This window comes from Salvelinus namaycush, chromosome 8 (assembly GCF_016432855.1).
Source record: "Salvelinus namaycush isolate Seneca chromosome 8, SaNama_1.0, whole genome shotgun sequence".
NCBI classification, from domain to species: Eukaryota; Metazoa; Chordata; class Actinopteri; order Salmoniformes; family Salmonidae; genus Salvelinus; species Salvelinus namaycush.
Genome location: NC_052314.1, coordinates 51,172,847 through 51,197,645, shown reverse-complemented (window position 1 = coordinate 51,197,645; position 24,799 = coordinate 51,172,847). Strand labels below are relative to the sequence as shown.

Here is a 24,799-nt window from a genome sequence, read left to right as displayed (position 1 = left end):
GAAGATCCAAAAGTAGATTGTTGTAAAGGTGTATTACATCCTGTGCTGGCCCCATTGTCATATCCATTCTGGATTCTGAGTGGTAAAATCAGAGCTGGAAAATGCCTCTGTGTATACTGTATGTGGGAATGTCTTATGTCCGTCCTACATGTAGTGTTGGTACATGGAATATTCCTCAACTGCGTAGATAATAAATTGCCATTGCAAATAGAAGTATTATGTTCAACAACTGACATTTTCAGATATTATTTTGACAAGCACACATTTTAACACACTTTGGTGCTTACAATTCATTCTCTATTGTGATTGATTTGGTGGGCACTGTCATCTGTGATCTTTGTGATATGACTTTAAGCGCGTACTGATGAAACGGTCACTTAATATTTTTTCCTTAGTCTACAAACGCTCGACATTTATTCACTCTGTGATCGGGTTGGATCCTATATGCTACTTTAATTATTGTCCTGTAAACGGTTCAGTGCCTATAATTTAGGCTGTGTGTAGAATGGGGCATAAAGGAAATTACCTCTACTAGATTATAGTGATAAGGAAAACAGCATACAATTTTTGCCTGGGTATTCGTTTGCCTATAACTAATCAGAATTCCATTATGTTTACATAAAAAAGAGAATACTTCAAAATGAGAAGATCCTGCCATGGAAAAGACGACTGGGCGGACATAAAGTGGAAAGGAGGGGAAATAACTCACACCATGCAGAAGGACACCTTCAGCTGCGGGGTCTTTGTAATGCAGGTTTGATAGTTATATTTTCAATAATGAATGGTTAGCTGTTATGTGACAATTTAGGGCAAAAACTCAATTTTATTTTTGGGGTGTAGATGGCCAAGGAAAGTTGCTTAGAACTTCCCCAACATCCCAAATTGATATAGAACCTTCACTAAAACACATGGAGCAACTGCGAAAAGAAATGGCTGAGGATATACTAAAAATGTCTGGTATGTAAATGACATTTAATTGAAAGTAAATGTAAATTCTTTATTTTTATGTAGTTGTGTGGGACAGCCGTATGTTCAGTTCATGCCTATGATTTCAGAGTTCAACAAAGCCAACAACTGCTTCATGTGTGCCACTGATAAAGAACCTGGATGTGGCCCAAAGACTGACTGGTTTAGTAACTTTATTTAACATGTTTAGAATCTTTTGACACCAGTGACGGCATGTAAGACAATTTATGATATAACACAATGGATGGCTAGTTCGTCATACTGCATTGATATTTGGTAACGCGTTATGCTTTGTTTTGTTTTAGATTGAATGGTTTGCATGCCGACGGTGGTTCCATGGGCTGTGCCGAGTCAAAAAGAGTTGAACAGAGTGAAGAACACAAACTGGAAGTGCAGTCTTTGTTGTTGAAAAATGTCTGCTATACCCCATCCACACTGAAGAGGCTCTGACATGTACATCAACCAGGGATAAAGAGAAAGTTAACACTGAAACGTGTCGTACTTATTTGAAGTAAAGTGTCTGTTGACATGTCGGAAATGATTAAAGGTCTACAATTTCTGTTTTAATATGTCAATATTACATTTGTATTCATTGATTTACTGGCCACCATTAATGTGGTTACATGCTCAGTATATGTATTGACCAGCAAACCCACTGCAGCCTACCTCACTCTCCATCCCTGCTTTGGACAATTAATAGCATGACTCTCGTACTTTGCCCTTTTCCGTTATGGTTGATATTAACGACGAAAGGAGATATTATCTGTCTCTCTCCTATTGTGTACCGCTGTTAAATACTGTGGAAAAATAAAAAACAGGGTAAATAAGTACTTAGAACTACCAATTATAGATAAATATTAAAGAAAAGGGTAAACACAACACTGAACCCCCTAATTGTCAAACTAATATTAATGTACAACAACATAGAAGATACATGACTAGAGGTTTTGCAATATGGGTGTATATCCACTGCACGCTTCTTAGGTGTGTAATTGACATGACCAAGGCGCTATTGAAATTTTAAATTATTAAAAATGTATGTTACACTGTGTGATTTTACAGTACAGAAAGAGTGTGCAATATAGAAGGGTAGACGGGTGTACATTCTGCACCTTGTTTGAAGTCAATAGGTCACATGACCGAGGAGCTATTGAAATTTGAAAGTGAGAAAAATGTATGTACAAACGTGTGATATGAAAATGGACAAACTAAAGGGTGTGCAATGTGTAGGCCCACTGAGTGGACATTTTGAACCTTGTTTGAAGTCAGTAGGTCACATGACCAAGGAGCTATTGAAATTAGAATGTTTGAAAAATGTATGTAAAAATGTGTGAGATAAATGGACAAACCAAAGGGTGTACAATATAGAAGGGTAGTCGGTGGACATTCTGAACCTTGTTTGAGTCAAGTAGGTCACATGACCAAGGAGCTATTGAAATTCAAATGTAAAGAAGTTTGTACTTTGTTTACGCTCCCTAACTAATTCAACTAGGAATACAACATGCTGCTCACATTTCCACTTGTTTATTAGCTTTGGAAAGCGAATGAATGTCCAAATTGTGAAAATAAGACCTGTGCAATTTTTCCAACATCATGACACTTGTTTTGAGTCTGTGGCTCAAGTGGTTTGAAAGCACGAATATCTGTCGTATATCCAATTTAAAACTGTCTTCACCTCGGTGTTAGTTGCTTACTGGACCCTGGCAATCTGTGTGAAATGTTAACTAGCTAATGAACTAACTTCTATCTGTGAACTAATGTTTTCCCTCTACAGTATGTGGTTAATTTTCAGAATGAGAGAATTAGGTGAAAATGAGGCGTTGATTGTTAAACAAGTGGATTTAGGGATCAAGTTTAGCTGGAGCTGGACCTGGCTTATGCTGGATGCCAGTAGAGGTGAAAAAGGCCACACGCTTTCCCTCTTTCAATAAATACAGTGGATAAAAATGAGTATGCCAGGTGTACACTCTGCCTGAAAGAGATAAATAATGCCAACAAAGGGTCTCATGCTGGCACATTGTACACTTTCTGCCTGCGGACATCTGTTCTACAATGTAATAACCTGCAGAGTAGCCCAAAGATATTGCTTTTGTTGTGTTGAGCTCGACAGTAACACTTTTGTGTGAGTGAGGGGGGATTATACATTTTTTACTCAGTGAACATTATTTTTGCACACATGTAGCCTTGTGCACTTGATCGATGTCTATAGTAGCCACTATAATAGAGCAAAAATAGAATGCCTGTTTGTTTCATTCTATTTCTACTTTAAGATGTTTTTTCCCAAGTGCAATATTTAGATGTGTGTGTGGTCACAAGTGTTCTATTATAAAGGCTGCCATGGTTAACTGCAATATTAGTGTATTGTTTTTTTCTGCAAGACTTTGCAGTAAAGTCTAGGCAACAAATAACATTGGATTGCTTTCTCCCCCCATCTCTCCTTTCGCTCTCTCTCTCGCTCTCCCCCATCTCTCCGTTCGCTCGCTCTCCCCCCATCTCTACTTTCGCTCTCTCTCGCTCTTTTCTCTCTCTCTCTCCCCCATCTCTCCTTTCTCTCTCTCCCCCATCTCTCCTTCTCCCCCATCTCTCCTTTCGCTCTCTCGCCTATCTCTTCTTTCGCTCTCTCGCCTATCTCTCCTTTCGCTCTCTCGCCTATCTCTCCTTTCGCTCTCTCGCCCATCTCTCCTTTCGCTCTCTCGCCCATCTCTCCTTTCGCTCTCTCGCCCATCTCTCCTTTCGCTCTCTCGCCCATCTCTCCTTTCGCTCTCTCGCCCATCTCTCCTTTCGCTCTCTCGCCCATCTCTCCTTTCGCTCTCTCGCCCATCTCTCCTTTCGCTCTCTCGCCCATCTCTCCTTTCGCTCTCTCGCCCATCTCTCCTTTCTCGCTCTCTCGCCCATCTCTCCTTTCTCGCTCTCTCGCCCATCTCTCCTTTCTCGCTCTCTCGCCCATCTCTCCTTTCTCGCTCTCTCGCCCATCTCTCCTTTCTCGCTCTCTCGCCCATCTCTCCTTTCTCGCTCTCTCGCCCATCTCTCCTTTCTCGCTCTCTCGCCCATCTCTCCTTTCGCTCTCTCGCCCATCTCTCCTTTCGCTCTCTCGCCCCCATCTCTCCTTTCGCTCTCGCACCCATCTCTCCTTTCGCTCTCGCCCATCTCTCCTCTCGTTCTCCGCCCATCTCTCCTTTCGCTCTCTCGTTCTCCGCCCATCTCTCCTTTCGCTCTCTCGCCCCCATCTCTCCTTTCGCCCATCTCGCCCCCATCTCTCCTTTCGCCCATCTCGCCCCCATCTCTCCTTTCGCCCATCTCGCCCCCATCTCTCCTTTCGCCCATCTCGCCCCCATCTCTCCTTTCGCCCATCTCGCCCCCATCTCTCCTTTCGCCCATCTCGCCCCCATCTCTCCTTTCGCCCATCTCGCCCCCATCTCTCCTTTCGCCATCTCTCCTTTCGCCCATCTCGCCCCCATCTCTCCTTTCGCCCATCTCGCCCCCATCTCTCCTTTCGCCCATCTCGCCCCCATCTCTCCTTTCGCCCATCTCGCCCCCATCTCTCCTTTCGCCCATCTCGCCCCCATCTCTCCTTTCGCCCATCTCGCCCCCATCTCTCCTTTCGCCCATCTCGCCCCCATCTCTCCTTTCGCCCATCTCGCCCCCATCTCTCCTTTCGCCCATCTCGCCCCCATCTCTCCTTTCGCCCATCTCGCCCCCATCTCTCCTTTCGCCCATCTCGCCCCCATCTCTCCTTTCGCCCATCTCGCCCCCATCTCTCCTTTCGCCCATCTCGCCCCCATCTCTCCTTTCGCCCATCTCGCCCCCATCTCTCCTTTCGCCCATCTCGCCCCCATCTCTCCTTTCGCCCATCTCGCCCCCATCTCTCCTTTCGCCCATCTCGCCCCCATCTCTCCTTTCGCCCATCTCGCCCCCATCTCTCCTTTCGCCCATCTCGCCCCCATCTCTCCTTTCGCCCATCTCGCCCCCATCTCTCCTTTCGCCCATCTCGCCCCCATCTCTCCTTTCGCCCATCTCGCCCCCATCTCTCCTTTCGCCCATCTCGCCCCCATCTCTCCTTTCGCCCATCTCGCCCCCATCTCTCCTTTCGCCCATCTCGCCCCCATCTCTCCTTTCGCCCATCTCGCCCCCATCTCTCCTTTCGCCCATCTCGCCCCCATCTCTCCTTTCGCCCATCTCGCCCCCATCTCTCCTTTCGCCCATCTCGCCCCCATCTCTCCTTTCGCCCATCTCGCCCCCATCTCTCCTTTCGCCCATCTCGCCCCCATCTCTCCTTTCGCCCATCTCGCCCCCATCTCTCCTTTCGCCCATCTCGCCCCCATCTCTCCTTTCGCCCATCTCGCCCCCATCTCTCCTTTCGCCCATCTCGCCCCCATCTCTCCTTTCGCCCATCTCGCCCCCATCTCTCCTTTCGCCCATCTCGCCCCCATCTCTCCTTTCGCCCATCTCGCCCCCATCTCTCCTTTCGCCCATCTCGCCCCCATCTCTCCTTTCGCCCATCTCGCCCCCATCTCTCCTTTCGCCCATCTCGCCCCCATCTCTCCTTTCGCCCATCTCGCCCCCATCTCTCCTTTCGCCCATCTCGCCCCCATCTCTCCTTTCGCCCATCTCGCCCCCATCTCTCCTTTCGCCCATCTCGCCCCCATCTCTCCTTTCGCCCATCTCGCCCCCATCTCTCCTTTCGCCCATCTCGCCCCCATCTCTCCTTTCGCCCATCTCGCCCCCATCTCTCCTTTCGCCCATCTCGCCCCCATCTCTCCTTTCGCCCATCTCGCCCCCATCTCTCCTTTCGCCCATCTCGCCCCCATCTCTCCTTTCGCCCATCTCGCCCCCATCTCTCCTTTCGCCCATCTCGCCCCCATCTCTCCTTTCGCCCATCTCGCCCCCATCTCTCCTTTCGCCCATCTCGCCCCCATCTCTCCTTTCGCCCATCTCGCCCCCATCTCTCCTTTCGCCCATCTCGCCCCCATCTCTCCTTTCGCCCATCTCGCCCCCATCTCTCCTTTCGCCCATCTCGCCCCCATCTCTCCTTTCGCCCATCTCGCCCCCATCTCTCCTTTCGCCCATCTCGCCCCCATCTCTCCTTTCGCCCATCTCGCCCCCATCTCTCCTTTCGCCCATCTCGCCCCCATCTCTCCTTTCGCCCATCTCGCCCCCATCTCTCCTTTCGCCCATCTCGCCCCCATCTCTCCTTTCGCCCATCTCGCCCCCATCTCTCCTTTCGCCCATCTCGCCCCCATCTCTCCTTTCGCCCATCTCGCCCCCATCTCTCCTTTCGCCCATCTCGCCCCCCATCTCTCCTTTCGCCCATCTCGCCCCCCATCTCTCCTTTCGCCCATCTCCCCCCCCATCTCTCCTTTCGCCCATCTCGCCCCCCATCTCTCCTTTCGCCCATCTCGCCCCCCATCTCTCCTTTCGCCCATCTCGCCCCCCATCTCTCCTTTCGCCCATCTCGCCCATCTCGCCCCCATCTCTCCTTTCGCCCATCTCGCCCCCATCTCTCCTTTCGCCCATCTCGCCCCCATCTCTCCTTTCGCCCATCTCGCCCCCCATCTCTCCTTTCGCCCATCTCGCCCCCCATCTCTCCTTTCGCCCATCTCGCCCCCCATCTCTCCTTTCGCCCATCTCGCCCCCCATCTCTCCTTTCGCCCATCTCGCCCCCCATCTCTCCTTTCGCCCATCTCGCCCCCCATCTCTCCTTTCGCCCATCTCGCCCCCCATCTCTCCTTTCGCCCATCTCGCCCCCCATCTCTCCTTTCGCCCATCTCGCCCCCCATCTCTCCTTTCGCCCATCTCGCCCCCCATCTCTCCTTTCGCCCATCTCGCCCCCCATCTCTCCTTTCGCCCATCTCGCCCCCCATCTCTCCTTTCGCCCATCTCGCCCCCCATCTCTCCTTTCGCCCATCTCGCCCCCCATCTCTCCTTTCGCCCATCTCGCCCCCCATCTCTCCTTTCGCCCATCTCGCCCCCCATCTCTCCTTTCGCCCATCTCGCCCCCCATCTCTCCTTTCGCCCATCTCGCCCCCCATCTCTCCTTTCGCCCATCTCGCCCCCATCTCTCCTTTCGCCCATCTCGCCCCCATCTCTCCTTTCGCCCATCTCGCCCCCATCTCTCCTTTCGCCCATCTCGCCCCCATCTCTCCTTTCGCCCATCTCGCCCCCATCTCTCCTTTCGCCCATCTCGCCCCCATCTCTCCTTTCGCCCATCTCGCCCCCATCTCGCCCCCATCTCGCCCCCATCTCGCCCCCGTCTCTCCTTTCGCCCCCGTCTCTCCTTTCGCCCCCGTCTCTCCTTTCGCCCATCTCGCCCCCATCTCGCCCCCATCTCGCCCCCATCTCGCCCCCATCTCGCCCCCATCTCGCCCCCATCTCTCCTTTCGCCCCCATCTCGCCCCCATCTCTCCTTTCGCGCCCATCTCGCCCCCATCTCGCGCCCATCTCGCCCCCATCTCTCCTTTCGCCCATCTCGCCCCCATCTCTCCTTGCCCCCATCTCTCCTTTCGCCCATCTCGCCCCCCATCTCTCCTTTCGCCCATCTCGCCCCCATCTCTCCTTGCCCCCATCTCTCCTTTCGCCCATCTCGCCCCCCACCTCTCCTTTCGCCCATCTCGCCCCCATCTCTCCTTTCGCCCATCTCGCCCCCATCTCTCCTTTCGCCCATCTCGCCCCCATCTCTCCTTTCGCCCATCTCGCCCCCATCTCTCCTTTCGCCCATCTCGCCCCCCATCTCTCCTTTCGCCCATCTCGCCCCCATCTCTCCTTTCGCGCCCATCTCGCCCCCATCTCTCCTTTCGCGCCCATCTCGCCCCCATCTCTCCTTTCGCGCCCATCTCGCCCCCATCTCTCCTTTCGCGCCCATCTCGCCCCCATCTCTCCTTTCGCGCCCATCTCGCCCCCATCTCTCCTTTCGCGCCCATCTCGCCCCCATCTCTCCTTTCGCGCCCATCTCGCCCCCATCTCTCCTTTCGCGCCCATCTCGCCCCCATCTCTCCTTTCGCGCCCATCTCGCCCCCATCTCTCCTTTCGCGCCCATCTCGCCCCCATCTCTCCTTTCGCGCCCATCTCGCCCCCATCTCTCCTTTCGCGCCCATCTCGCCCCCATCTCTCCTTTCGCGCCCATCTCGCCCCCATCTCTCCTTTCGCGCCCATCTCGCCCCCATCTCTCCTTTCGCGCCCATCTCGCCCCCATCTCTCCTTTCGCGCCCATCTCGCCCCCATCTCTCCTTTCGCGCCCATCTCGCCCCCATCTCTCCTTTCGCGCCCATCTCGCCCCCATCTCTCCTTTCGCGCCCATCTCGCCCCCATCTCTCCTTTCGCGCCCATCTCGCCCCCATCTCTCCTTTCGCGCCCATCTCGCCCCCATCTCTCCTTTCGCGCCCATCTCGCCCCCATCTCTCCTTTCGCGCCCATCTCGCCCCCATCTCTCCTTTCGCCCATCTCGCCCCCATCTCTCCTTTCGCCCATCTCGCCCCCATCTCTCCTTTCGCCCATCTCGCCCCCATCTCTCCTTTCGCCCATCTCGCCCCCATCTCTCCTTTCGCCCATCTCGCCCCCATCTCTCCTTTCGCCCATCTCGCCCCCATCTCTCCTTTCGCCCATCTCGCCCCCATCTCTCCTTTCGCCCCCATCTCTCCTTTCGCCCCCATCTCTCCTTTCGCCCCCATCTCTCCTTTCGCCCCCATCTCTCCTTTCGCCCCCATCTCTCCTTTCGCCCCCATCTCGCCCCCATCTCGCGCCCATCTCGCCCCCATCTCGCGCCCATCTCGCCCCCATCTCGCCCCCATCTCGCGCCCATCTCGCGCCCATCTCGCGCCCATCTCGCCCCCATCTCGCGCCCATCTCGCCCCCATCTCTCCTTTCGCCCCCATCTCTCCTTTCGCCCCCATCTCGCCCCCATCTCTCCTTTCGCCCATCTCGCCCCCATCTCTCCTTTCGCCCATCTCGCCCCCATCTCTCCTTTCGCCCATCTCGCCCCCATCTCTCCTTTCGCCCATCTCGCCCCCATCTCTCCTTTCGCCCATCTCGCCCCCATCTCTCCTTTCGCCCATCTCGCCCCCATCTCTCCTTTCGCCCCCCTCTCGCCCCCATCTCTCCTTTCGCCCCCATCTCGCCCCCATCTCTCCTTTCGCGCCCATCTCGCCCCCATCTCTCCTTTCGCGCCCATCTCGCCCCCATCTCTCCTTTCGCGCCCATCTCGCCCCCATCTCTCCTTTCGCGCCCATCTCGCCCCCATCTCTCCTTTCGCGCCCATCTCGCCCCCATCTCTCCTTTCGCGCCCATCTCGCCCCCATCTCTCCTTTCGCGCCCATCTCGCCCCCATCTCTCCTTTCGCGCCCATCTCGCCCCCATCTCTCCTTTCGCGCCCATCTCGCCCCCATCTCTCCTTTCGCGACCATCTCGCCCCCATCTCTCCTTTCGCGCCCATCTCGCCCCCATCTCTCCTTTCGCGCCCATCTCGCCCCCATCTCTCCTTTCGCCCCCATCTCTCCTTTCGCGCCCATCTCGCCCCCATCTCTCCTTTCGCGCCCATCTCGCCCCCATCTCTCCTTTCGCGCCCATCTCGCCCCCATCTCTCCTTTCGCGCCCATCTCGCCCCCATCTCTCCTTTGGCGCCCATCTCTCCTTCCTAGTCTATATACTGTAGCCAGTTGAGAATGTGCTGAGTCAGAAAGCCCCATTGTTCTATCTCATTCCTGACGTGTGTGTATGCACAGCCTTGTGGGCGTGTGTATGAGCGTGTGTGCACACTGCATTTGCATGCTTGCTCGCTTATCCCTCTTATCCTTATAAATACAAAATGGCTTTTATTCTATTTTATTATGATTTGCACAAACAAATTGAACATGTTTTAGTACAACATTTTTCCTTGACTCTTGGTCAGAACAGCGTAATGCCATGCATTATTAACATTCTACTGCTTAGACAACTCCAGAGGCATACATTGCTGCAGTGCCTTGTTCAACTCAAGGACAATACTCGTTCTGTACTGAGTAATTGGTTATTCAGTAAAAATTGTTTTATTAACTTGTTTTTTGTATGTCTGTCTCTCTCTCTGTTTCTGTCTGTCTGTCTCTCTCTCTCTCTCTCTCTCTCTCTCTCTCTCTCTCTGTTTCTGTCTGTCTCTCTCTCTCTCTCTGTTTCTGTCTGTCTCTCTCTCTCTCTCTGTTTCTGTCTGTCTCTCTCTCTCTCTCTGTTTCTGTCTGTCTCTCTCTCTCTCTCTCTGTTTCTGTCTGTCTCTCTCTCTCTCTCTGTTTCTCTCTGTCTGTCTCTCTGTTCCTCCCTCCCAGGGGTTGTCTGGAAGAGGGTCTGGAGTCCTTGCTGAAGGCTACAGGAGGGAACCTGTTGATCCTCAAGGTGTCTCATTGTCCCAACCTGCTAACTGACCGCTCTCTGTGGCTCGCCAGCTGCTACTGCCGAGCCCTGCAGGCCGTCACATACAGGTACTACCACCAGGGGGCGATCACACATAATACAGTACAGTGTGCATTAGAGGTCGACCGATTAATCGGCTTTGGCCGGTTAATTAAGGCCGATTTCAAGTTTACATAACAATTGGTAATCAGCCTTTTTGGACGCCGATTATGGCCGATTACATTGCAATCCACGAGGAGACTGCGTGGCAGGCTGACCTCCTGTTACGCGAGTGCAGCATCAAAAGGACCTTTTGGCTGAAAGGAGCCAAGGTAAGTTGCTAGCTAGCATTAAAATTATCTTATTAAAAAATATCAATCTTCACATAATCACTAATTAACTACACATGGTTAATGATATTACTAGGTTAACTAACCTTCAAACGAGGTTCAATGCCATACAACACTCCTTGAGTGGCCTCCAACTGCTCTTATACGCTAGCAAAACCAAATGCATGCTTTTCAACCGTTCGCTGCCCGCACCCGCCCGCCCGACTAGCATCACTACTCTGGACGGTTCTGACCTAGAATACGTGGACAACTACAAATACCTAGGTGTCTGGCTAGACTGTAAACTTTCCTTCCAGACTCATATCAAACATCTCCAATCCAAAATCAAATCTAGAATCGGCTTTCTATTTCGCATCAAAGCCTCCTTCACTCACGCCGCCAAACTTACCCTCTTAAAACTGACTATCCTACTGATCCTCGACTTCGGCGATGTCATCTACAAAATAGCTTCCAATACTCTACTCAGCAAATTGGATGCAGCCTATCACAGTGCCATCCGTTTTGTTACCAAAGCGCCTTATACCACCCACCACTGCGACCTGTATGCTCTAGTCGGCTGGCCCTCGCTACATATTCGTCGCCAGACCCACTGGCTCCAGGTCATCTACAAGTCACTGAAGCTGAAGACTTATATTTCCCTCACTAACTTTAAACATTGGCTATCTGAGCAGCTAACCGATCACTCCAGCTGTACATAGTCCATCTGTAAATAGCCACCCAATCTACCTACCTCATCCCCATATTGTTTTTATTTACTTTGCTGCTCTTTTGCACACCAGTATCACTACTTACACACCATCATCTTCTCATCATCATCTGCTCATCTATCACTCCAGTGTTAATCTGCTAAATTGTAATTACTTTGCTACTATGGCCTATTTATTGCCTTACCTCCTCACGCCATTTGCACACACTGTATATAGACTTTTTTTTCTATTGTGTTATTGACTGTGCGTTTGTTTATTCAATGTGTAACTCTGTGTTTTTGTTTGTCGCACTGCTTTCCTTTTATCTTGGCCAGGTCGCAGTTGTAAATGAGTACTTGTTCTCAAGCCTACCTGGTTAAATAAAGGTGAAATAAAAATAAAATAAAAAAATTGCTTGTCCTGCGTTGCATATAATCAAAGTGGTGCCTGTTAATTTATCATCGAATCACAGCCTACTTCAACTTCGCCAAACGGGTGATGATTTAACAAAAGCACATTCGTGAAAAAAGCACAATCGTTGCACAAATGTTCCTAACCATAAACATCACCTTCCTTCAAATCAATACACAGAAGTATATATTTTTTTAACCTGGCTACTTAGTTAAAATAAATGCATGTTAGCAGGCAATATTAACTAGGGAAATTGTGTCACTTCTCTTCCGTTCTGTGCAAGCAGAGTCAGGGTATATGCAACAGTTTGGGCCGCCTGGCTTGTTGTGAACTGTGTGAAGACCATTTCTTTCTAACAAAGACCGTAATTAATTTGCCAGAATTTTACATAATTATGACGTAACATTGAAGGTTGTGCAATGGAACAGCAATATTTAGACTTGGGGATGCCACCCGTTAGATAAAATACGTAACGGTTCCGTATTTCACTGAAAGAATAAACGTTTTGTTTTCGAAATGGTAGTTTCCGGATTTGACCATATTAATGACCAAAGGCTTGTATTTCTGTTTGTTTATTATATTATAATTAAGTCTATGATTTGATAGAGCAGTCAGACTGAGCGGTGGTAGGCAGCAGCTGGCTCGTAAGCATTCATTCAAACAGCACTTTACAGCTCTTAGCAATGCTTGAAGCACAGCTCTGTTTATGACTTCAAGCCTATGAACTCCCGAGATTAGGCTGGCAATACTATAGTGTCTATAAGAATATCCAATAGTCAGAGGTACATGAAATACAAATGGTATAGAGAGCAATAGTCGACGCGTCATAATTCCTATAAATACAACCTAAAACTTCTTAACTGGGAATATTGAAGTCTCATGTTAAAAGGAACCACCGGCTTTCATATGTTCTCATGTTCTGAGCAAGGAACTTAAACGTGAGCTTTCTTACATGGCACATATTGCACTTTTACTTTCTTCTCCCACACTGTGTTTTTGCATTATTTAAACCAAATTGAACGTTTCATTATTTATTTGAGACTAAATTGATTTGATTTATGTATTATATTAAGTTAAGTGTTCATTCAGTATTGTTGTAATTCTCATTATTACAAATATATATATATATAAATAAAAATTTGGCCGATTTAATCAGTATCGGATTTCTTTGGTCCTCCAATAACCGGTATCGGTGTTGAAAAATCATAATCGGTCGACCTCTAGTGTGTGTATATATAATACAATACAGTACAGTGGATTCGGAAAGTATTCAGACCCCTTGATTCTTTCCACATTTTGTTACGTTACAGCCTTATTCTAAAATTGATTCAATCGTTTTTTCCCCTCATCAATCTACACACAATACCCCATAACGACAAAGGAATAACTGTTTTTCACACCTGTATTTGGGAGTTTCTCCCATTCTTCTCTTCAAATCCTCTCAAGCTTTGTCAGGTTGGATAGGGAGCGTCGCTGCACAGCTATTTTCAGGTCTATCCAGAGATCTTTGATCGGGTTCAAGTCCAGAGAATCTGGTTTCTCATGGTCTGAGAGTCCTTTAGGTGCCTTTTGGCAAACTCCAAGCGGGCTGTCATGTGCCTTTTACTGAGGAGTGGCTTCCGTCTGGCCACTCTACTGTAAAGGCCTGATTGGTGGAGTGCTGCCCTTCTGGAAGGTTCTCCCATCCCCACAGAGGAACTCTGGAGCGCTGTCAGAGTGACAATTGGGTTCTCGGTCACCTCCCTGACCAAGGCCCTTCTCCCCCGATTGCTCAGTTTGGCCGGGCGGCCAGCTCTAGGAAGAGTCTTGGTGGTTCCAAACTTCTTCCATTTAAGAATGATGGAGGCCACTGTGTTCTTGGGTACCTTCAATGCCGCAGACATTTTTTTGTACCCTTCCCCAGATCTGTGCCTCGACACAAAAGTATCGTCCAACCCATCGGCTATCTCAAGGCACTCTCATATGCCACGTCTTGAAATATGCAGACAGAAGTATTACAACGTAAATGTACTTTTAATCTGTCTGACAGCCAACTTTCTAACTCCGCCCATAACTTTTGGACTTTATAACATTCCCAGAAGGCACGAATTATTGAGTCACTATTAGTTTTACACTTCAGACATGACTCTTAAATTGTTCTGTAGAGTTAGGATTTTGTGTGTTGTATAATAAATTCTATACATTACTTTATACTGAATTAAATGTACATTTTTGTTAACTGTAGTTGCGCTAGTTATGTTCCAACTTTCCCTCTCTTGTACCAATATCAGTTATTTTAAGTCTTGTTCCAATAGTTTATATATTTTTCTAATAGATTGTCAGTTGGATAGGCTCTCTGCAAGGTTTTGTATATCTTACCGATCATATGGACATCCTTTTCTGACTCAAATAGGATTCCCTCAAGATTTCAAATCCACATTTTGTAATATACAACTTTTAAGTTGCATGTATTTGAAAATATCTACTTTGGGCAATCCATGGAAATAAATGTATTTCCTATTACCAAGTCATCTACGGTTTCTATGCCTTTTCGTTTTCCACGTGGACCAATTTATCGGTGAATTGTGAAAAGCTATCCAAGGATTGGTTCCGTAAGGTTGTTTTTAGGAAGTGATATTGGTTCTTGTGGAATACGTTTCATTTTCTTCCATGTTGTTATAGTGTTCTTAACAATGACGTTATTCATGTTCTTAACTTTCTACTTTGAAAATAGACAGGTAAAAAGATTCTGGGGATTGAGCTGCGCATCTTCAATAGTTACCTATTGTTCCTCTTTAGTCGCAAGTAAAAGACTTGGGTAGCGATTTGATACAATTCCAAGTCTGGAAGGTTAAAAACAACCCTCGGACGTAAAGTCGGAAGATGTCAAACTTTCCTTTTTATTCTATGAATTAGTATTACAAAAAATAAATACAAAACCTTTTGAAGAGATTTATTCAACCTGTGAGATTTATGGGAAGATTATTCAATTTATTTAGATCTGTTTTCATACTGTTCAGTAATGGCATAAAGTTAACTTTATATTTGTTGTTGTCACTTAAGTATCCCAAGTATTTCATATTTTTTGTGGTCCACTTAGACTGCTGTAAATCATGAGTAAAAAAAAAAAAAACATTTATTGCATTTATTTAGTTTTTCCATGTTAATTTTATATCCTGAGATTTTAGAGTATTCAGAAAATATACCTGACCAATACTTATTGCAAAAAATATCAGGAGATCATCTGCAGATAAGTTTAGTTTATATTCATGTTTACCAATACCTGTTATGTTTGAGTCCTGTCTAATATTTCCTGCAAGCGGTTTAATTGCCAGTGTAAACAGGAAGTACTATTTCTGTATATTTTTGATTTAGGACATTTTCTGTATTTATTTAATTTGTATTTTTCTGCTGTTTGTGTGTAGCCTAAGATTTAGGGCCTAACTACGCTCCAATCGCCAAATGCTTTTCGGGATCTTGGGCAGAAAAAGTTAACTTCGTTTAATTCTATAAGAGAAAAGCTGCAAAAAGGAGTTGAAAATCAATAGAAGGGAGGACCAGAACAATAGCCTAATGTTCAGGAAGGATTTGGTGTCGAGGATGATTGCGAGGCGCTATACACATTTAGACAGTTAGTGACCATCTTATAGGTGCTATCTCTATCAGCATCATAAAGTCAAACTGAAATCTTATCACAAACATGTTGGGTAGTATTCACACCTTTTTAAACTTCCTTAGAACCGCTCAAACTGTTGTTAGGACATTTTGCACAGAAAATCTTGCATCCCTAAACATCTTTGCTGCGCAAGAGAAGAATTTTACCGACGTCGACTAGATAGAATAAACGATTCAATCGATTTATGACATTATTCTGGTGAACATGGGTTTGTTTAGTATTCTAGGGCAACAATTAATGACAAGAGATGCTATATCTAACTGTATCTGATTATAGAAAAGTTTACTAACAAAATAGCGTACCAAAATGTGGGAAAGTATAATCAGAAACATAGGCCTGTCTCTGATTGGACAGTGCCTTTTCTATATTTGCGGGTTAAGGTCGGGTGCGGGCCAAAGATGTGCACTTAATCACATATAGTCGGGAGGTTGAGGATGGGTTATTAGAAATTGCGGGTTATCACTAGCGCCCGCGTTGATGGGGCAGAAGTCCGTGTGTTATGATTCTGGACGGTCAGATAGCTAGCAACAATGACAAGGAGCTGCCATGTGGGGAATTGTAGGTGGCTCGTTTCAACTCATTGTGTCTTGTTCTTGATACCATGTCTTGTTTTGACGCTTATCATGTCTATGCTAATATCGCAAAACATTTGCTAGCTAGCTAACCAACAACGCTAGCTAACCAACAACTGCAATGATGTATTTGAGAGACAACAAGTGCTCATTGTGCAGGTGTATTTATGTTTTCAATAAAGCTTTGGAGAGGAAATATAGTTTGCATGTTGTCAACAATCCTTTGATTCTAAGCCAACCCCGCCTGTTTTGCTCCAAGATTGTGCATGCATCGGCTTTGTTGCTAAACAACCCACCTGTCTTTACAGGTACTACCACCACGGGGTGCTCACACTATACAATATAATCCACTACAGTATACTATATAGTATTCCACTGTAGTATTACAGAATATACTGTAAGTACACTAGCATTTAATCTGCCACATTAAATCAGTAGACGGGCCACGTTTGGCCCGCGTGCCATGAGTTTGAGACCCCTGATATATATTATGAATGGGTGTCTAGATTGATATACCATGAAGTATGGTGAATTGGTGTTTTTTGTTCTAGGAGTGCCACAGACCCTGTAGGACAGGAGGTGATCTGGGCTCTAGGAGCAGGCTGTAGAGACATTATCTCCCTCCAGGTGGCACCACTACATCCATGGTGAGAGGCAACTCTTAGCACACATTTATTTTATGAATACTGTTAACACATATATTGTAACGTACCTCTTTCTCTCTCTTTCTCTTTCTCTCTCTTTCTCTCTCTCTCTCTCTTTCTCTTTCTCTCTCTCCTCCAGCCAACAACCGGCTCGCTTCAGCAACCGATGCCTGCAGACCATTGGCCGATGCTGGCCGCACCTCAGAGCCCTGGGCGTGGGCGGGGCAGGCTGTGGCATTCAGGGACTAGCCTCGTTGGGTGAGGAAATTAATTTGGATAAACATCTCATGATTTAATCTCATTGGTCATTTAATAAATAAACTGATATAGGGACTATTCTTTCAGAAAAAATAAACAATTTGGATTGAAGTGCTTTGTATGGCTCGTATCAGAGGTCTTTGTTCAGTCCCTCCAGGATTTTTTTGTTGTGATTTCTGCGGCCAAAAATGCTTGATTTTGCGGCAGCCTTTCTGAAATTCTGCGATACATTTTGCAATGTTTTTTTTTTCACGCTAATTTCATATAAAGCAATAAAAAGCAGAATACATCATCCAAAAACAATTAGAAACATCTAAAGTGCTCAGTTTAGTTGAATTTCCTGAACAAACAGCTCTGTCATAATCCACTCACGCATCAGTCACACACACCTCTCCGATACATCAGGTTTGGGGCCTTGCTATCAACACAAGATGCACCTCCCATTCCTACTCTCTCTCTCTCTCTCTCTCTCAAAACCCCCCAAATTGATTCAAAGCTGATCAATCGCTTTCAATTTGAGGATCAATATTTCTTTTTTTATAAGTTGTCTTCAAAATTCTCGAGTTTTTTTTCTGAAAGGGTCGTAATGGAGACAAACAACAGAAAACATAGAAATAGAATATCGTGGTTGAAATGTACTGTTCCATTTCTAAAAATAAAAAAAATCCAGAAAGATTGTGCTTTCGTGAACCGTATTCTGTTTTACGGAGAGTTTAAAATGGCAAAGCTGACAAATTACACTCAGAGCTTTGAGCAGCGCTCTCCATAGACAGACTGGGGAGAGCAGAGTGCCGACCACCCTACTAAAGCCAAGGTTAGCGGAGTAAAAGTTTGAGTAAAACGCCACTCACCTTGATTCATATTACTTTTACCGTTTGCCACGGTCTTCCCTGCTACCACTTCAGTCATGGGGATCTGCAGCTGCTGTGGGAACTGTTCTGACATCCTCATATGCTTTGCTGATTTGAAGTGACTGTTGATTGTCGACTTTCTCTAGTGTCCAAAAACATTTGGAAATTGTTTTGCACGGTCGTTAGCTGTTACTTTTTGTTGGCAAATGAGATTGATCTCTGTTCATTGTACTGCCTGTCAGCCATCAACAATCACCCATGATCTTCGCACGTGAATACGCTGACAGGCTAGGGGGAAACTTTGTTGACGTGTGGCTGGATTGGGCCATTTTCCACGGTAACAGTGCAGTAATTAGTCAGAATTACTAACCCGCTTTTGATTGGACCCATTTATGCGCTAAAAGTGCAGGGATTGGTCAAAATTGCGAGCTCTCGCATAATATATGCTGCTTAGTTGATTTTGCATTGAATTATGCGATTGTGGAATCCTGGAGGGACTGTTTGTTGATGGATAGAACTTTGTACTTCAAGGGGTTATTTGTCACATTTAGATTTTTATTTTTCTGAGGAACAAAATATTATTCTGATTTATTTCTGGCCCATCCAAACATATGGGAAGCGGGATGCGTGCGACTGCAAATACCCTCCCAGTCAGAAGGAAATGTAACCCAGCTATTGCGTTCCTACTCACGATTCACAGCATGCAGGAACAGAGGGAGGAAATTACTTTTGTGGCTAGATGAGAAACAGTTGTTTTGGTGGCCTGGCTATCAGTACATCCCCATATTGTTATTTATTTTCTTGCTCTTTTGCACCACAGTATCTCTACTTGCACATCATCATCTGCACATCTATCACTCCAGTGTTAATGCTAAATTGTAATTATTTGGCCTATTTATTGTCTTATCTCCCTATTCTTCTACATTTGCACACACTATACATAGATTTTTTATATTGTGTTATTGACTGTACGTTTGTTTATGTGTAACTCTGTTGTTTTTGTCGCACTGCTTTGCTTTATCTTGGCCACGTCCCAGTTGTAAATGAGAACTTAAATAAAGGTGAAATAAATGTTTTAAAAAATTAACAAACATGGGCTGAGTGAGGATGAGGGGTGGCAATAGGAAAGGACATTGAGTGCCTCTCAAATGGCACCCTATTTCCTATATAGTGCACTACTCTTGGCCAGAGCCCTACAGTGCTTTCAAAAAGTATTCACACTCCTGGACTTTTTCCACATTTTGTTGTGTTACAGCCTGAATTGAACATTTTATAAATTTAGATTTTGGGTCATTGGCCTACATACAATACCCCATAATGTCAAAGTGGAATTATGTTTTCAGAAATGTTTACTAATTAATTAAAAATGTAAAGCTGAAAAGGTATGCAACCTCTCTTTTTTTTTATTGGAAAGCCTAAATAAGTTCAGGAGTCAAAATTTGCTTAACAAGGCACAATAAGTTGCATGGACTCACTCTGTGTGCAATGGTAGTGTTTAATATGATTTTTGAATGATTACCTCATCTCTGTACCCCACACATACAGTTAGTTACCTGTAAGGTCCCTCAAGTCGAGCAGTGAATTTCAAACATACACTACATGACCAAAAGTCATTTCCGCTAGATGTTGGAACATTGCTGCGGGGACTTGCTTCCATTCAGGCACGAGCAATGGTGAGGTCGAGCAATGGTGAGGTCGGGCACTGATTTTGGGCGTTCGAATTCATCCCAAAGGTGTTCGATGGGGTTCAGGTCAGGACTCTTTACAGGCCAGTCAAGTTCCTCCACACCAATCTCTATAAACCATTTCTGTATGGACCTTGCTTTGTGCACGGGGGCATTGTCATGCTGAAACAGGAAAGGGCCTTCCCCAAACTGTTGCCACAAAGTTGGAAGCACAGAATCGTTTAGAATGTCATTGTATGCTGTAGTGTTAAGATTCCCCTTCACTGGAACTAAGGGGCCTAGCCTGAACCATGAAAAACAGCCCCAGACCATTATTCCTCCTCCACCAAACTTTACAGTTGGCATTATGCGTTGGGGCAGGTAACGTTCTCCTGGCATCTGCCAAACCCAGATTAGTCCATTCGGACTGACATGTGACGTTTGGCATTGCGCATGGTGATCTTACGCTTATGTGCGCCTGCTCGGCCATGGAAACCCATTTCATGAAGCTCCCGACAAACAGTTATTGTGCTGACGTTGCTTCCAGAGACAGTTTGGAACTGGGTAGTGAGTGTTGCAACCGAGGACAGACGATTTTTATACACTACGCACTTCAGCACTCGGCGGTCCCGTTCTGTGAGCTTGTGTGGCCTACCACTTAGCGCCTGAGCCATTGTTGCTCCTAGATGTTTCCACTTCACAATAACAAGCACTTAAAGTTGACCGGGGCAGCTCTAGCAGGGCAGAGATTTTGCCAAACTGAAAGGTGGCATTCTATGACTGTGCCACTTTGAAAGTCACTGAGCTCTTAAGTACGGGCCATTCTACTCCTAATGTTTGTCTATGGAGATTGCATGGTTGTGTGCTCGATTTTATACACCTGTCAAAAACGGGTGTGGCTGAAATAGCCGAATCCACTAATTTGAAGTGGTCAACATACTTTTGTGTATATATAGTGTAGAATCTACCACAGAACCAGGGAGGTTTTCCAATGCCTTGCAAAGAAGAGCACCTATTGGTAGATAAAAAAAATATATTGAATATCCCTTTGAGCATGGTGAAGTTATTAATTACACTTTGGATGGTGTTTCAATACACCCAGTCACTACAAAGATACAGGCGTCCTTCCTAACTCAGTTGCCAGAGAGGAAGGAAACCACTCAGGGATTTCACCATGAGGCCAATGGTGATTTTAAAACACTTTTAATGGCTGTCATAGAAGAAAAGTGAGGATGGATCAATAACATTGTAATTACTACACAATATTTATCTAATTTACATAGTGAAAAGGAAGCCTGTACAGAATAAAAAAATATTCCAAAACATGTGTCCTGTTTGCAATAAGGCACTAAAGTGAAACGGCGGCAAATAAATTAACTTTATGTCCTGAATACAAAGCGTTATGTTTGGGGCAAATCCAACACATCACTGAGTACCACTCTTCATATTTTCAAGCATGGTGGTGGCTGCATCATGTTATGGGTATGCTTGTCATCGTCAAGGGAGTTTAAAAAAAAAAAAAAAAAAAAAATGGAATAGAGCTAAGCACAGGCAAAATCCTAGAGGAAAACCTGCTTCAGTCTGCTTTCAAACAGACACTTGGAGACAAATTCACCTTTCAGCAGGACAATAACCTAAAACACGAGGCCAAATATACACTGGAGTAGCATACCAAAACGACATTGAATGTTCCTGAGTGGCCTAGTTACAGTTGTGACTTAAATTTGCTTGAAAATCTATGGCAAGACTTTGAAAATGGCTGTCTAGCAATGATCAACAACAAACTTGACAGAGCTTGTATAATACATTTTAAAAAGTGGAAATATTGTACAATCCATGTGTGAAGCGCACTTAGACTTACCCAGAAACACTGTAATCGCTGCCAAAGGTGATTCGAACAACCATTGACTCAGGGGTGTGAATACTTACGTCAATGAGATTATTTAATTTTCAACAAAATTGCAAACATTTCTAAAAACATGTTTTCACTTTGTCATTGTGGGGTGTTGTTTAATGATGGGTGAGAACATTTGTTTTAATCGATTTTGAATCCAGGCTGTAACACAACAAAATGTGGAATAAATCAAGGGGTATGAATACTTTCTGAAGGCACTGCATGTGCGCTAGTGAAAGGTAGTGCACTGTTAAGGGAATAGGATGCCATTTGGAAATCAGCCATTCTGATCGGTTCACACTCATCCTACCATCTAGGGCGAAACATGATGAAACACTATCCAAGCTGTTCAATTGAATCATCTCAAATATATCTATATCTGAGATTATCATACAAACGATAGAAACACGGTGAGCGTACTGTTTTGGTTTTGTAGGCTGGTTATGTGCGCTTTCGCTATTGACCGTCTCTCTTTTAAACTTATTTAGGTAGCATTGTTATTAAGTTTTATTTTCATGTAAGCAATGCTAACACTTCAACCCATGAACAGAAGTATATCAATATGTGGTGTCAGGTGTATATGGCTGCTTTAGACTCTGGATAGGCTCTTTAGATATCTTACCTAGCACTTGAAAAATTATGGATTAGCACATACCAAGCGTCCTGTCCAGGGGGTGTACTTGTGCTTCTAGCTGCCTCTCGCTACAGAAACGGATGATATTCTCCTGCCCTATGGGCTGTTCTGGTGCGGTCAATGCGACGTTGTTGGCATTAAAGGCATCTCAACCTCCTCCTCTCCTCCCTGTTTTCCCCCCTGCAGCGAGGAACTGCATGCGTCTGCAGGTGTTGGAGCTGGACCATGTGAGTGAGGTCAACCAGGAAGTGGCAGCTGAGGTGTGCAGGGAGGGTCTGAAGGGCCTGGAGATGCTGGTCCTCACCTCCACCCCGGTCACCCCTAAGGCCCTGCTTCACTTCAACAGTGAGTACACCCTACTACACTGCACAGTACACTACATAGAACACTACTGGGAGGGTCTGGAGGTTCTAGAGATGCGGGTCCTCACCTCCACCCCCAAGACACTGCTGTACTTCAACAGTGAGTACATCCTACACCAGACCCAGGTTCAAATGAATGTGCTTTATTTTCACAAAGGAACCAGTAGAACATTCCCAAAAGTGAAATCCCTGCCCATTTTAGTTTTCCATTGCTCAGGCAACGGCTCAGAGTGTTGCGTAAGCACCATTTTTGAACCCAGGTCTGCACTTTTCTCATCCAGTCAGTCATTTCAGATCTACACAAGTGGCTAGGGCGTAGGGTCGAGGGGTCTATTTGGAATCGGGTGGCGAGTCTGCTGCTTCCGTGTGAGGGTTGTACACAATCTCGCCCCTCCAGGTGTGTGTCGTAACCTGAAGTCCATCGTGGTGCAGATCGGTGTAGAGGACTACTTCGAGGACCCCAACAGCCCTGAGGCTAGGAAGCTCTTTGACGAGATGGTGAACAAGCTGCAGGTAATTATAATGGAGCTTTAACTTCCACTGCAGAGATCACATCCCAATGAATCCCAATGCTCTTAAAAATAATTGCATTTAAATCATCTTAGATCATTTTAAAGGGGGTGTAATACACTTAATAAGGGGGGGGGGGCAATACTATTAACTTTCTCTGGATCAGTTCTTTGAGGGCAACTCCCAACTATACCAGTCCAAACAAGTCTTTGGGTTCTCTCCTGCCCACAGTATACATGTAATGTATATGACTAACTCTGTAGCATCCTTTAGCGATGGTTAGGTGGGTGAGCGAGAGTTGTCTATTATTACAACTCAACCATACTGAACCGTACGTGACTCCAAACCAGGAAGTCCAGTTCAGCTGATCGTCTGAGGAATTGAGGAAATGGAATAATCCAGCTGCTTTCTGAAGAGAGGAAGCGGGGCGTTGAGGGCGGTCGCACGCCCACGATGGGCGCCACTCAGAGGTTAAGAGGAAGAGCGCTTCGATATTCGCACTCGGACTTCGTCTACATTTTTCTCTATGGGCCCTGGTCAAAGTAGTGCACTAAATAGGGAATAGGGTGGGCGTGTGAGCCTTCCCTTCTTCTGTGAGTCAGCGTGGAAGGTGTCCCTTTCTCACTGGCGGATGCTGTGCTAGATTGCTCATAGCCGTTAAGTAACGAACTCCAGAGAGCTAAAAGTGTGTGTGTGTAATTTCGGCACTGTTCATTTGTCATGGCTGTAGCCAGACGGGGGAGAAGCAAAGCAAACATTTAGTCAAACTGAATAAACCCTCGAGGGGGAGAAACCTGCGAGTTATGTGTGTACTGTACAGTCAGTGAAAACCGCTATAAGGAACGAGCAGTCATTCATTTCTTACGCGTGTGTGCACGGCAATGGGCTACAAACTTAGTTATATGCTTACTTTTCCGTATCTAAGTAACGCTTCTCCCGGAGACACACTCTGAAGCATATTTTAGGTTCACACATTCTTAATAGGGCTGTGATGATATCAGTATCGCAATATTTTTCCCGTGGCGAAAATGAAAACGCAAAGCAGGCCGAACTCTTTAGTCCGTTTTGAAACCTGCTGTATGTAAAATGTAGTGTGCTAATAGTTTTGGGAAATAAATAAATGTGACTCGGGATGACAACGTATTGATGTTTGTTTCCAACATTAGGGCTATTTTCCTAAAGAAGTTGAAGCCGTTTTGCTTTCTTGCCATGATACTAACGAGTATCGCGATGCTGGTGTCGTCACCGGGCCCTAATGCTTAAATGCACTCACTCAGAAATAGATTGAGGCACGCTCATTTACACACACCCTTTTGATGGTTCAACGGCCTCTACTGTGTGTGTGCGTATGTATGCACAAGGGTCTACAAACTAAAGAAGTGATGTTGACTTTTCTCTGCATAAATGAGTGTAGTGGTCTAAGCCCTCCATCCATCCCTCCTTACCCTCCAGGGCTTGAAGAAGAGACCGGGCTTCTCCAAAATTCTGCACGTGAAGGCGGACATCCTCTGCTAACCCCTTTCACCACTCAGGACCCCACCAAAGAAGGGTCGGCCATTTTGTTTCCAGCCACACCAACAGAACAGACCCTGTCATTTGAAACCCCTTGACGTACCAGTCAGCCAACACACACACATAACTGAAGAGGAAATTCAGCAACTGTTGGAGAAAGTGGAAGTTGATAAACATGCTGCTTTTTAGTTAAAAATAAAAACCAATGTGTTTTCGGCCCTTAGCCTTGACTAAAAGACAGACACAGATACCACAGACAGATAGATCCTACATAGACCATTACAATGCATTACAGAACAGAGGATAGACAAGACAAGGGGCCTGGGTGGGGCCTGGGTAGGTTAGGCCCACACCTTACCCTGGAGCATGTAAACCCAGTGGAGATTCTCATGAAGGGACCAAACCCTCCTTTACCATAGATATGTACTAGAGAGCTCATCTCCTATCTTTTCAATGCCTGCTTTTTTGACCAAATGGGC

The 24,799-nt window shown here is 46.3% G+C and overlaps 1 protein-coding gene across 1 annotated transcript in view; it reads left to right on the top strand.

The window, feature by feature from the left end:
- The window catches only part of fbxo41 (F-box protein 41), an 80,366-nt gene extending 56,043 nt beyond the window's left edge, over positions 1-24,323 (top strand). Inside the window, exons 10-15 of the mRNA XM_038999011.1 lie at positions 10,254-10,406; positions 16,543-16,638; positions 16,775-16,893; positions 22,123-22,281; positions 22,696-22,811; positions 24,261-24,323. Of these exons, the coding sequence (XP_038854939.1) occupies positions 10,254-10,406; positions 16,543-16,638; positions 16,775-16,893; positions 22,123-22,281; positions 22,696-22,811; positions 24,261-24,323 (706 nt within the window). The remainder of the gene's footprint in view (positions 1-10,253; positions 10,407-16,542; positions 16,639-16,774; positions 16,894-22,122; positions 22,282-22,695; positions 22,812-24,260) is intronic.
- Positions 24,324-24,799: the final 476 nt, after the last annotated feature.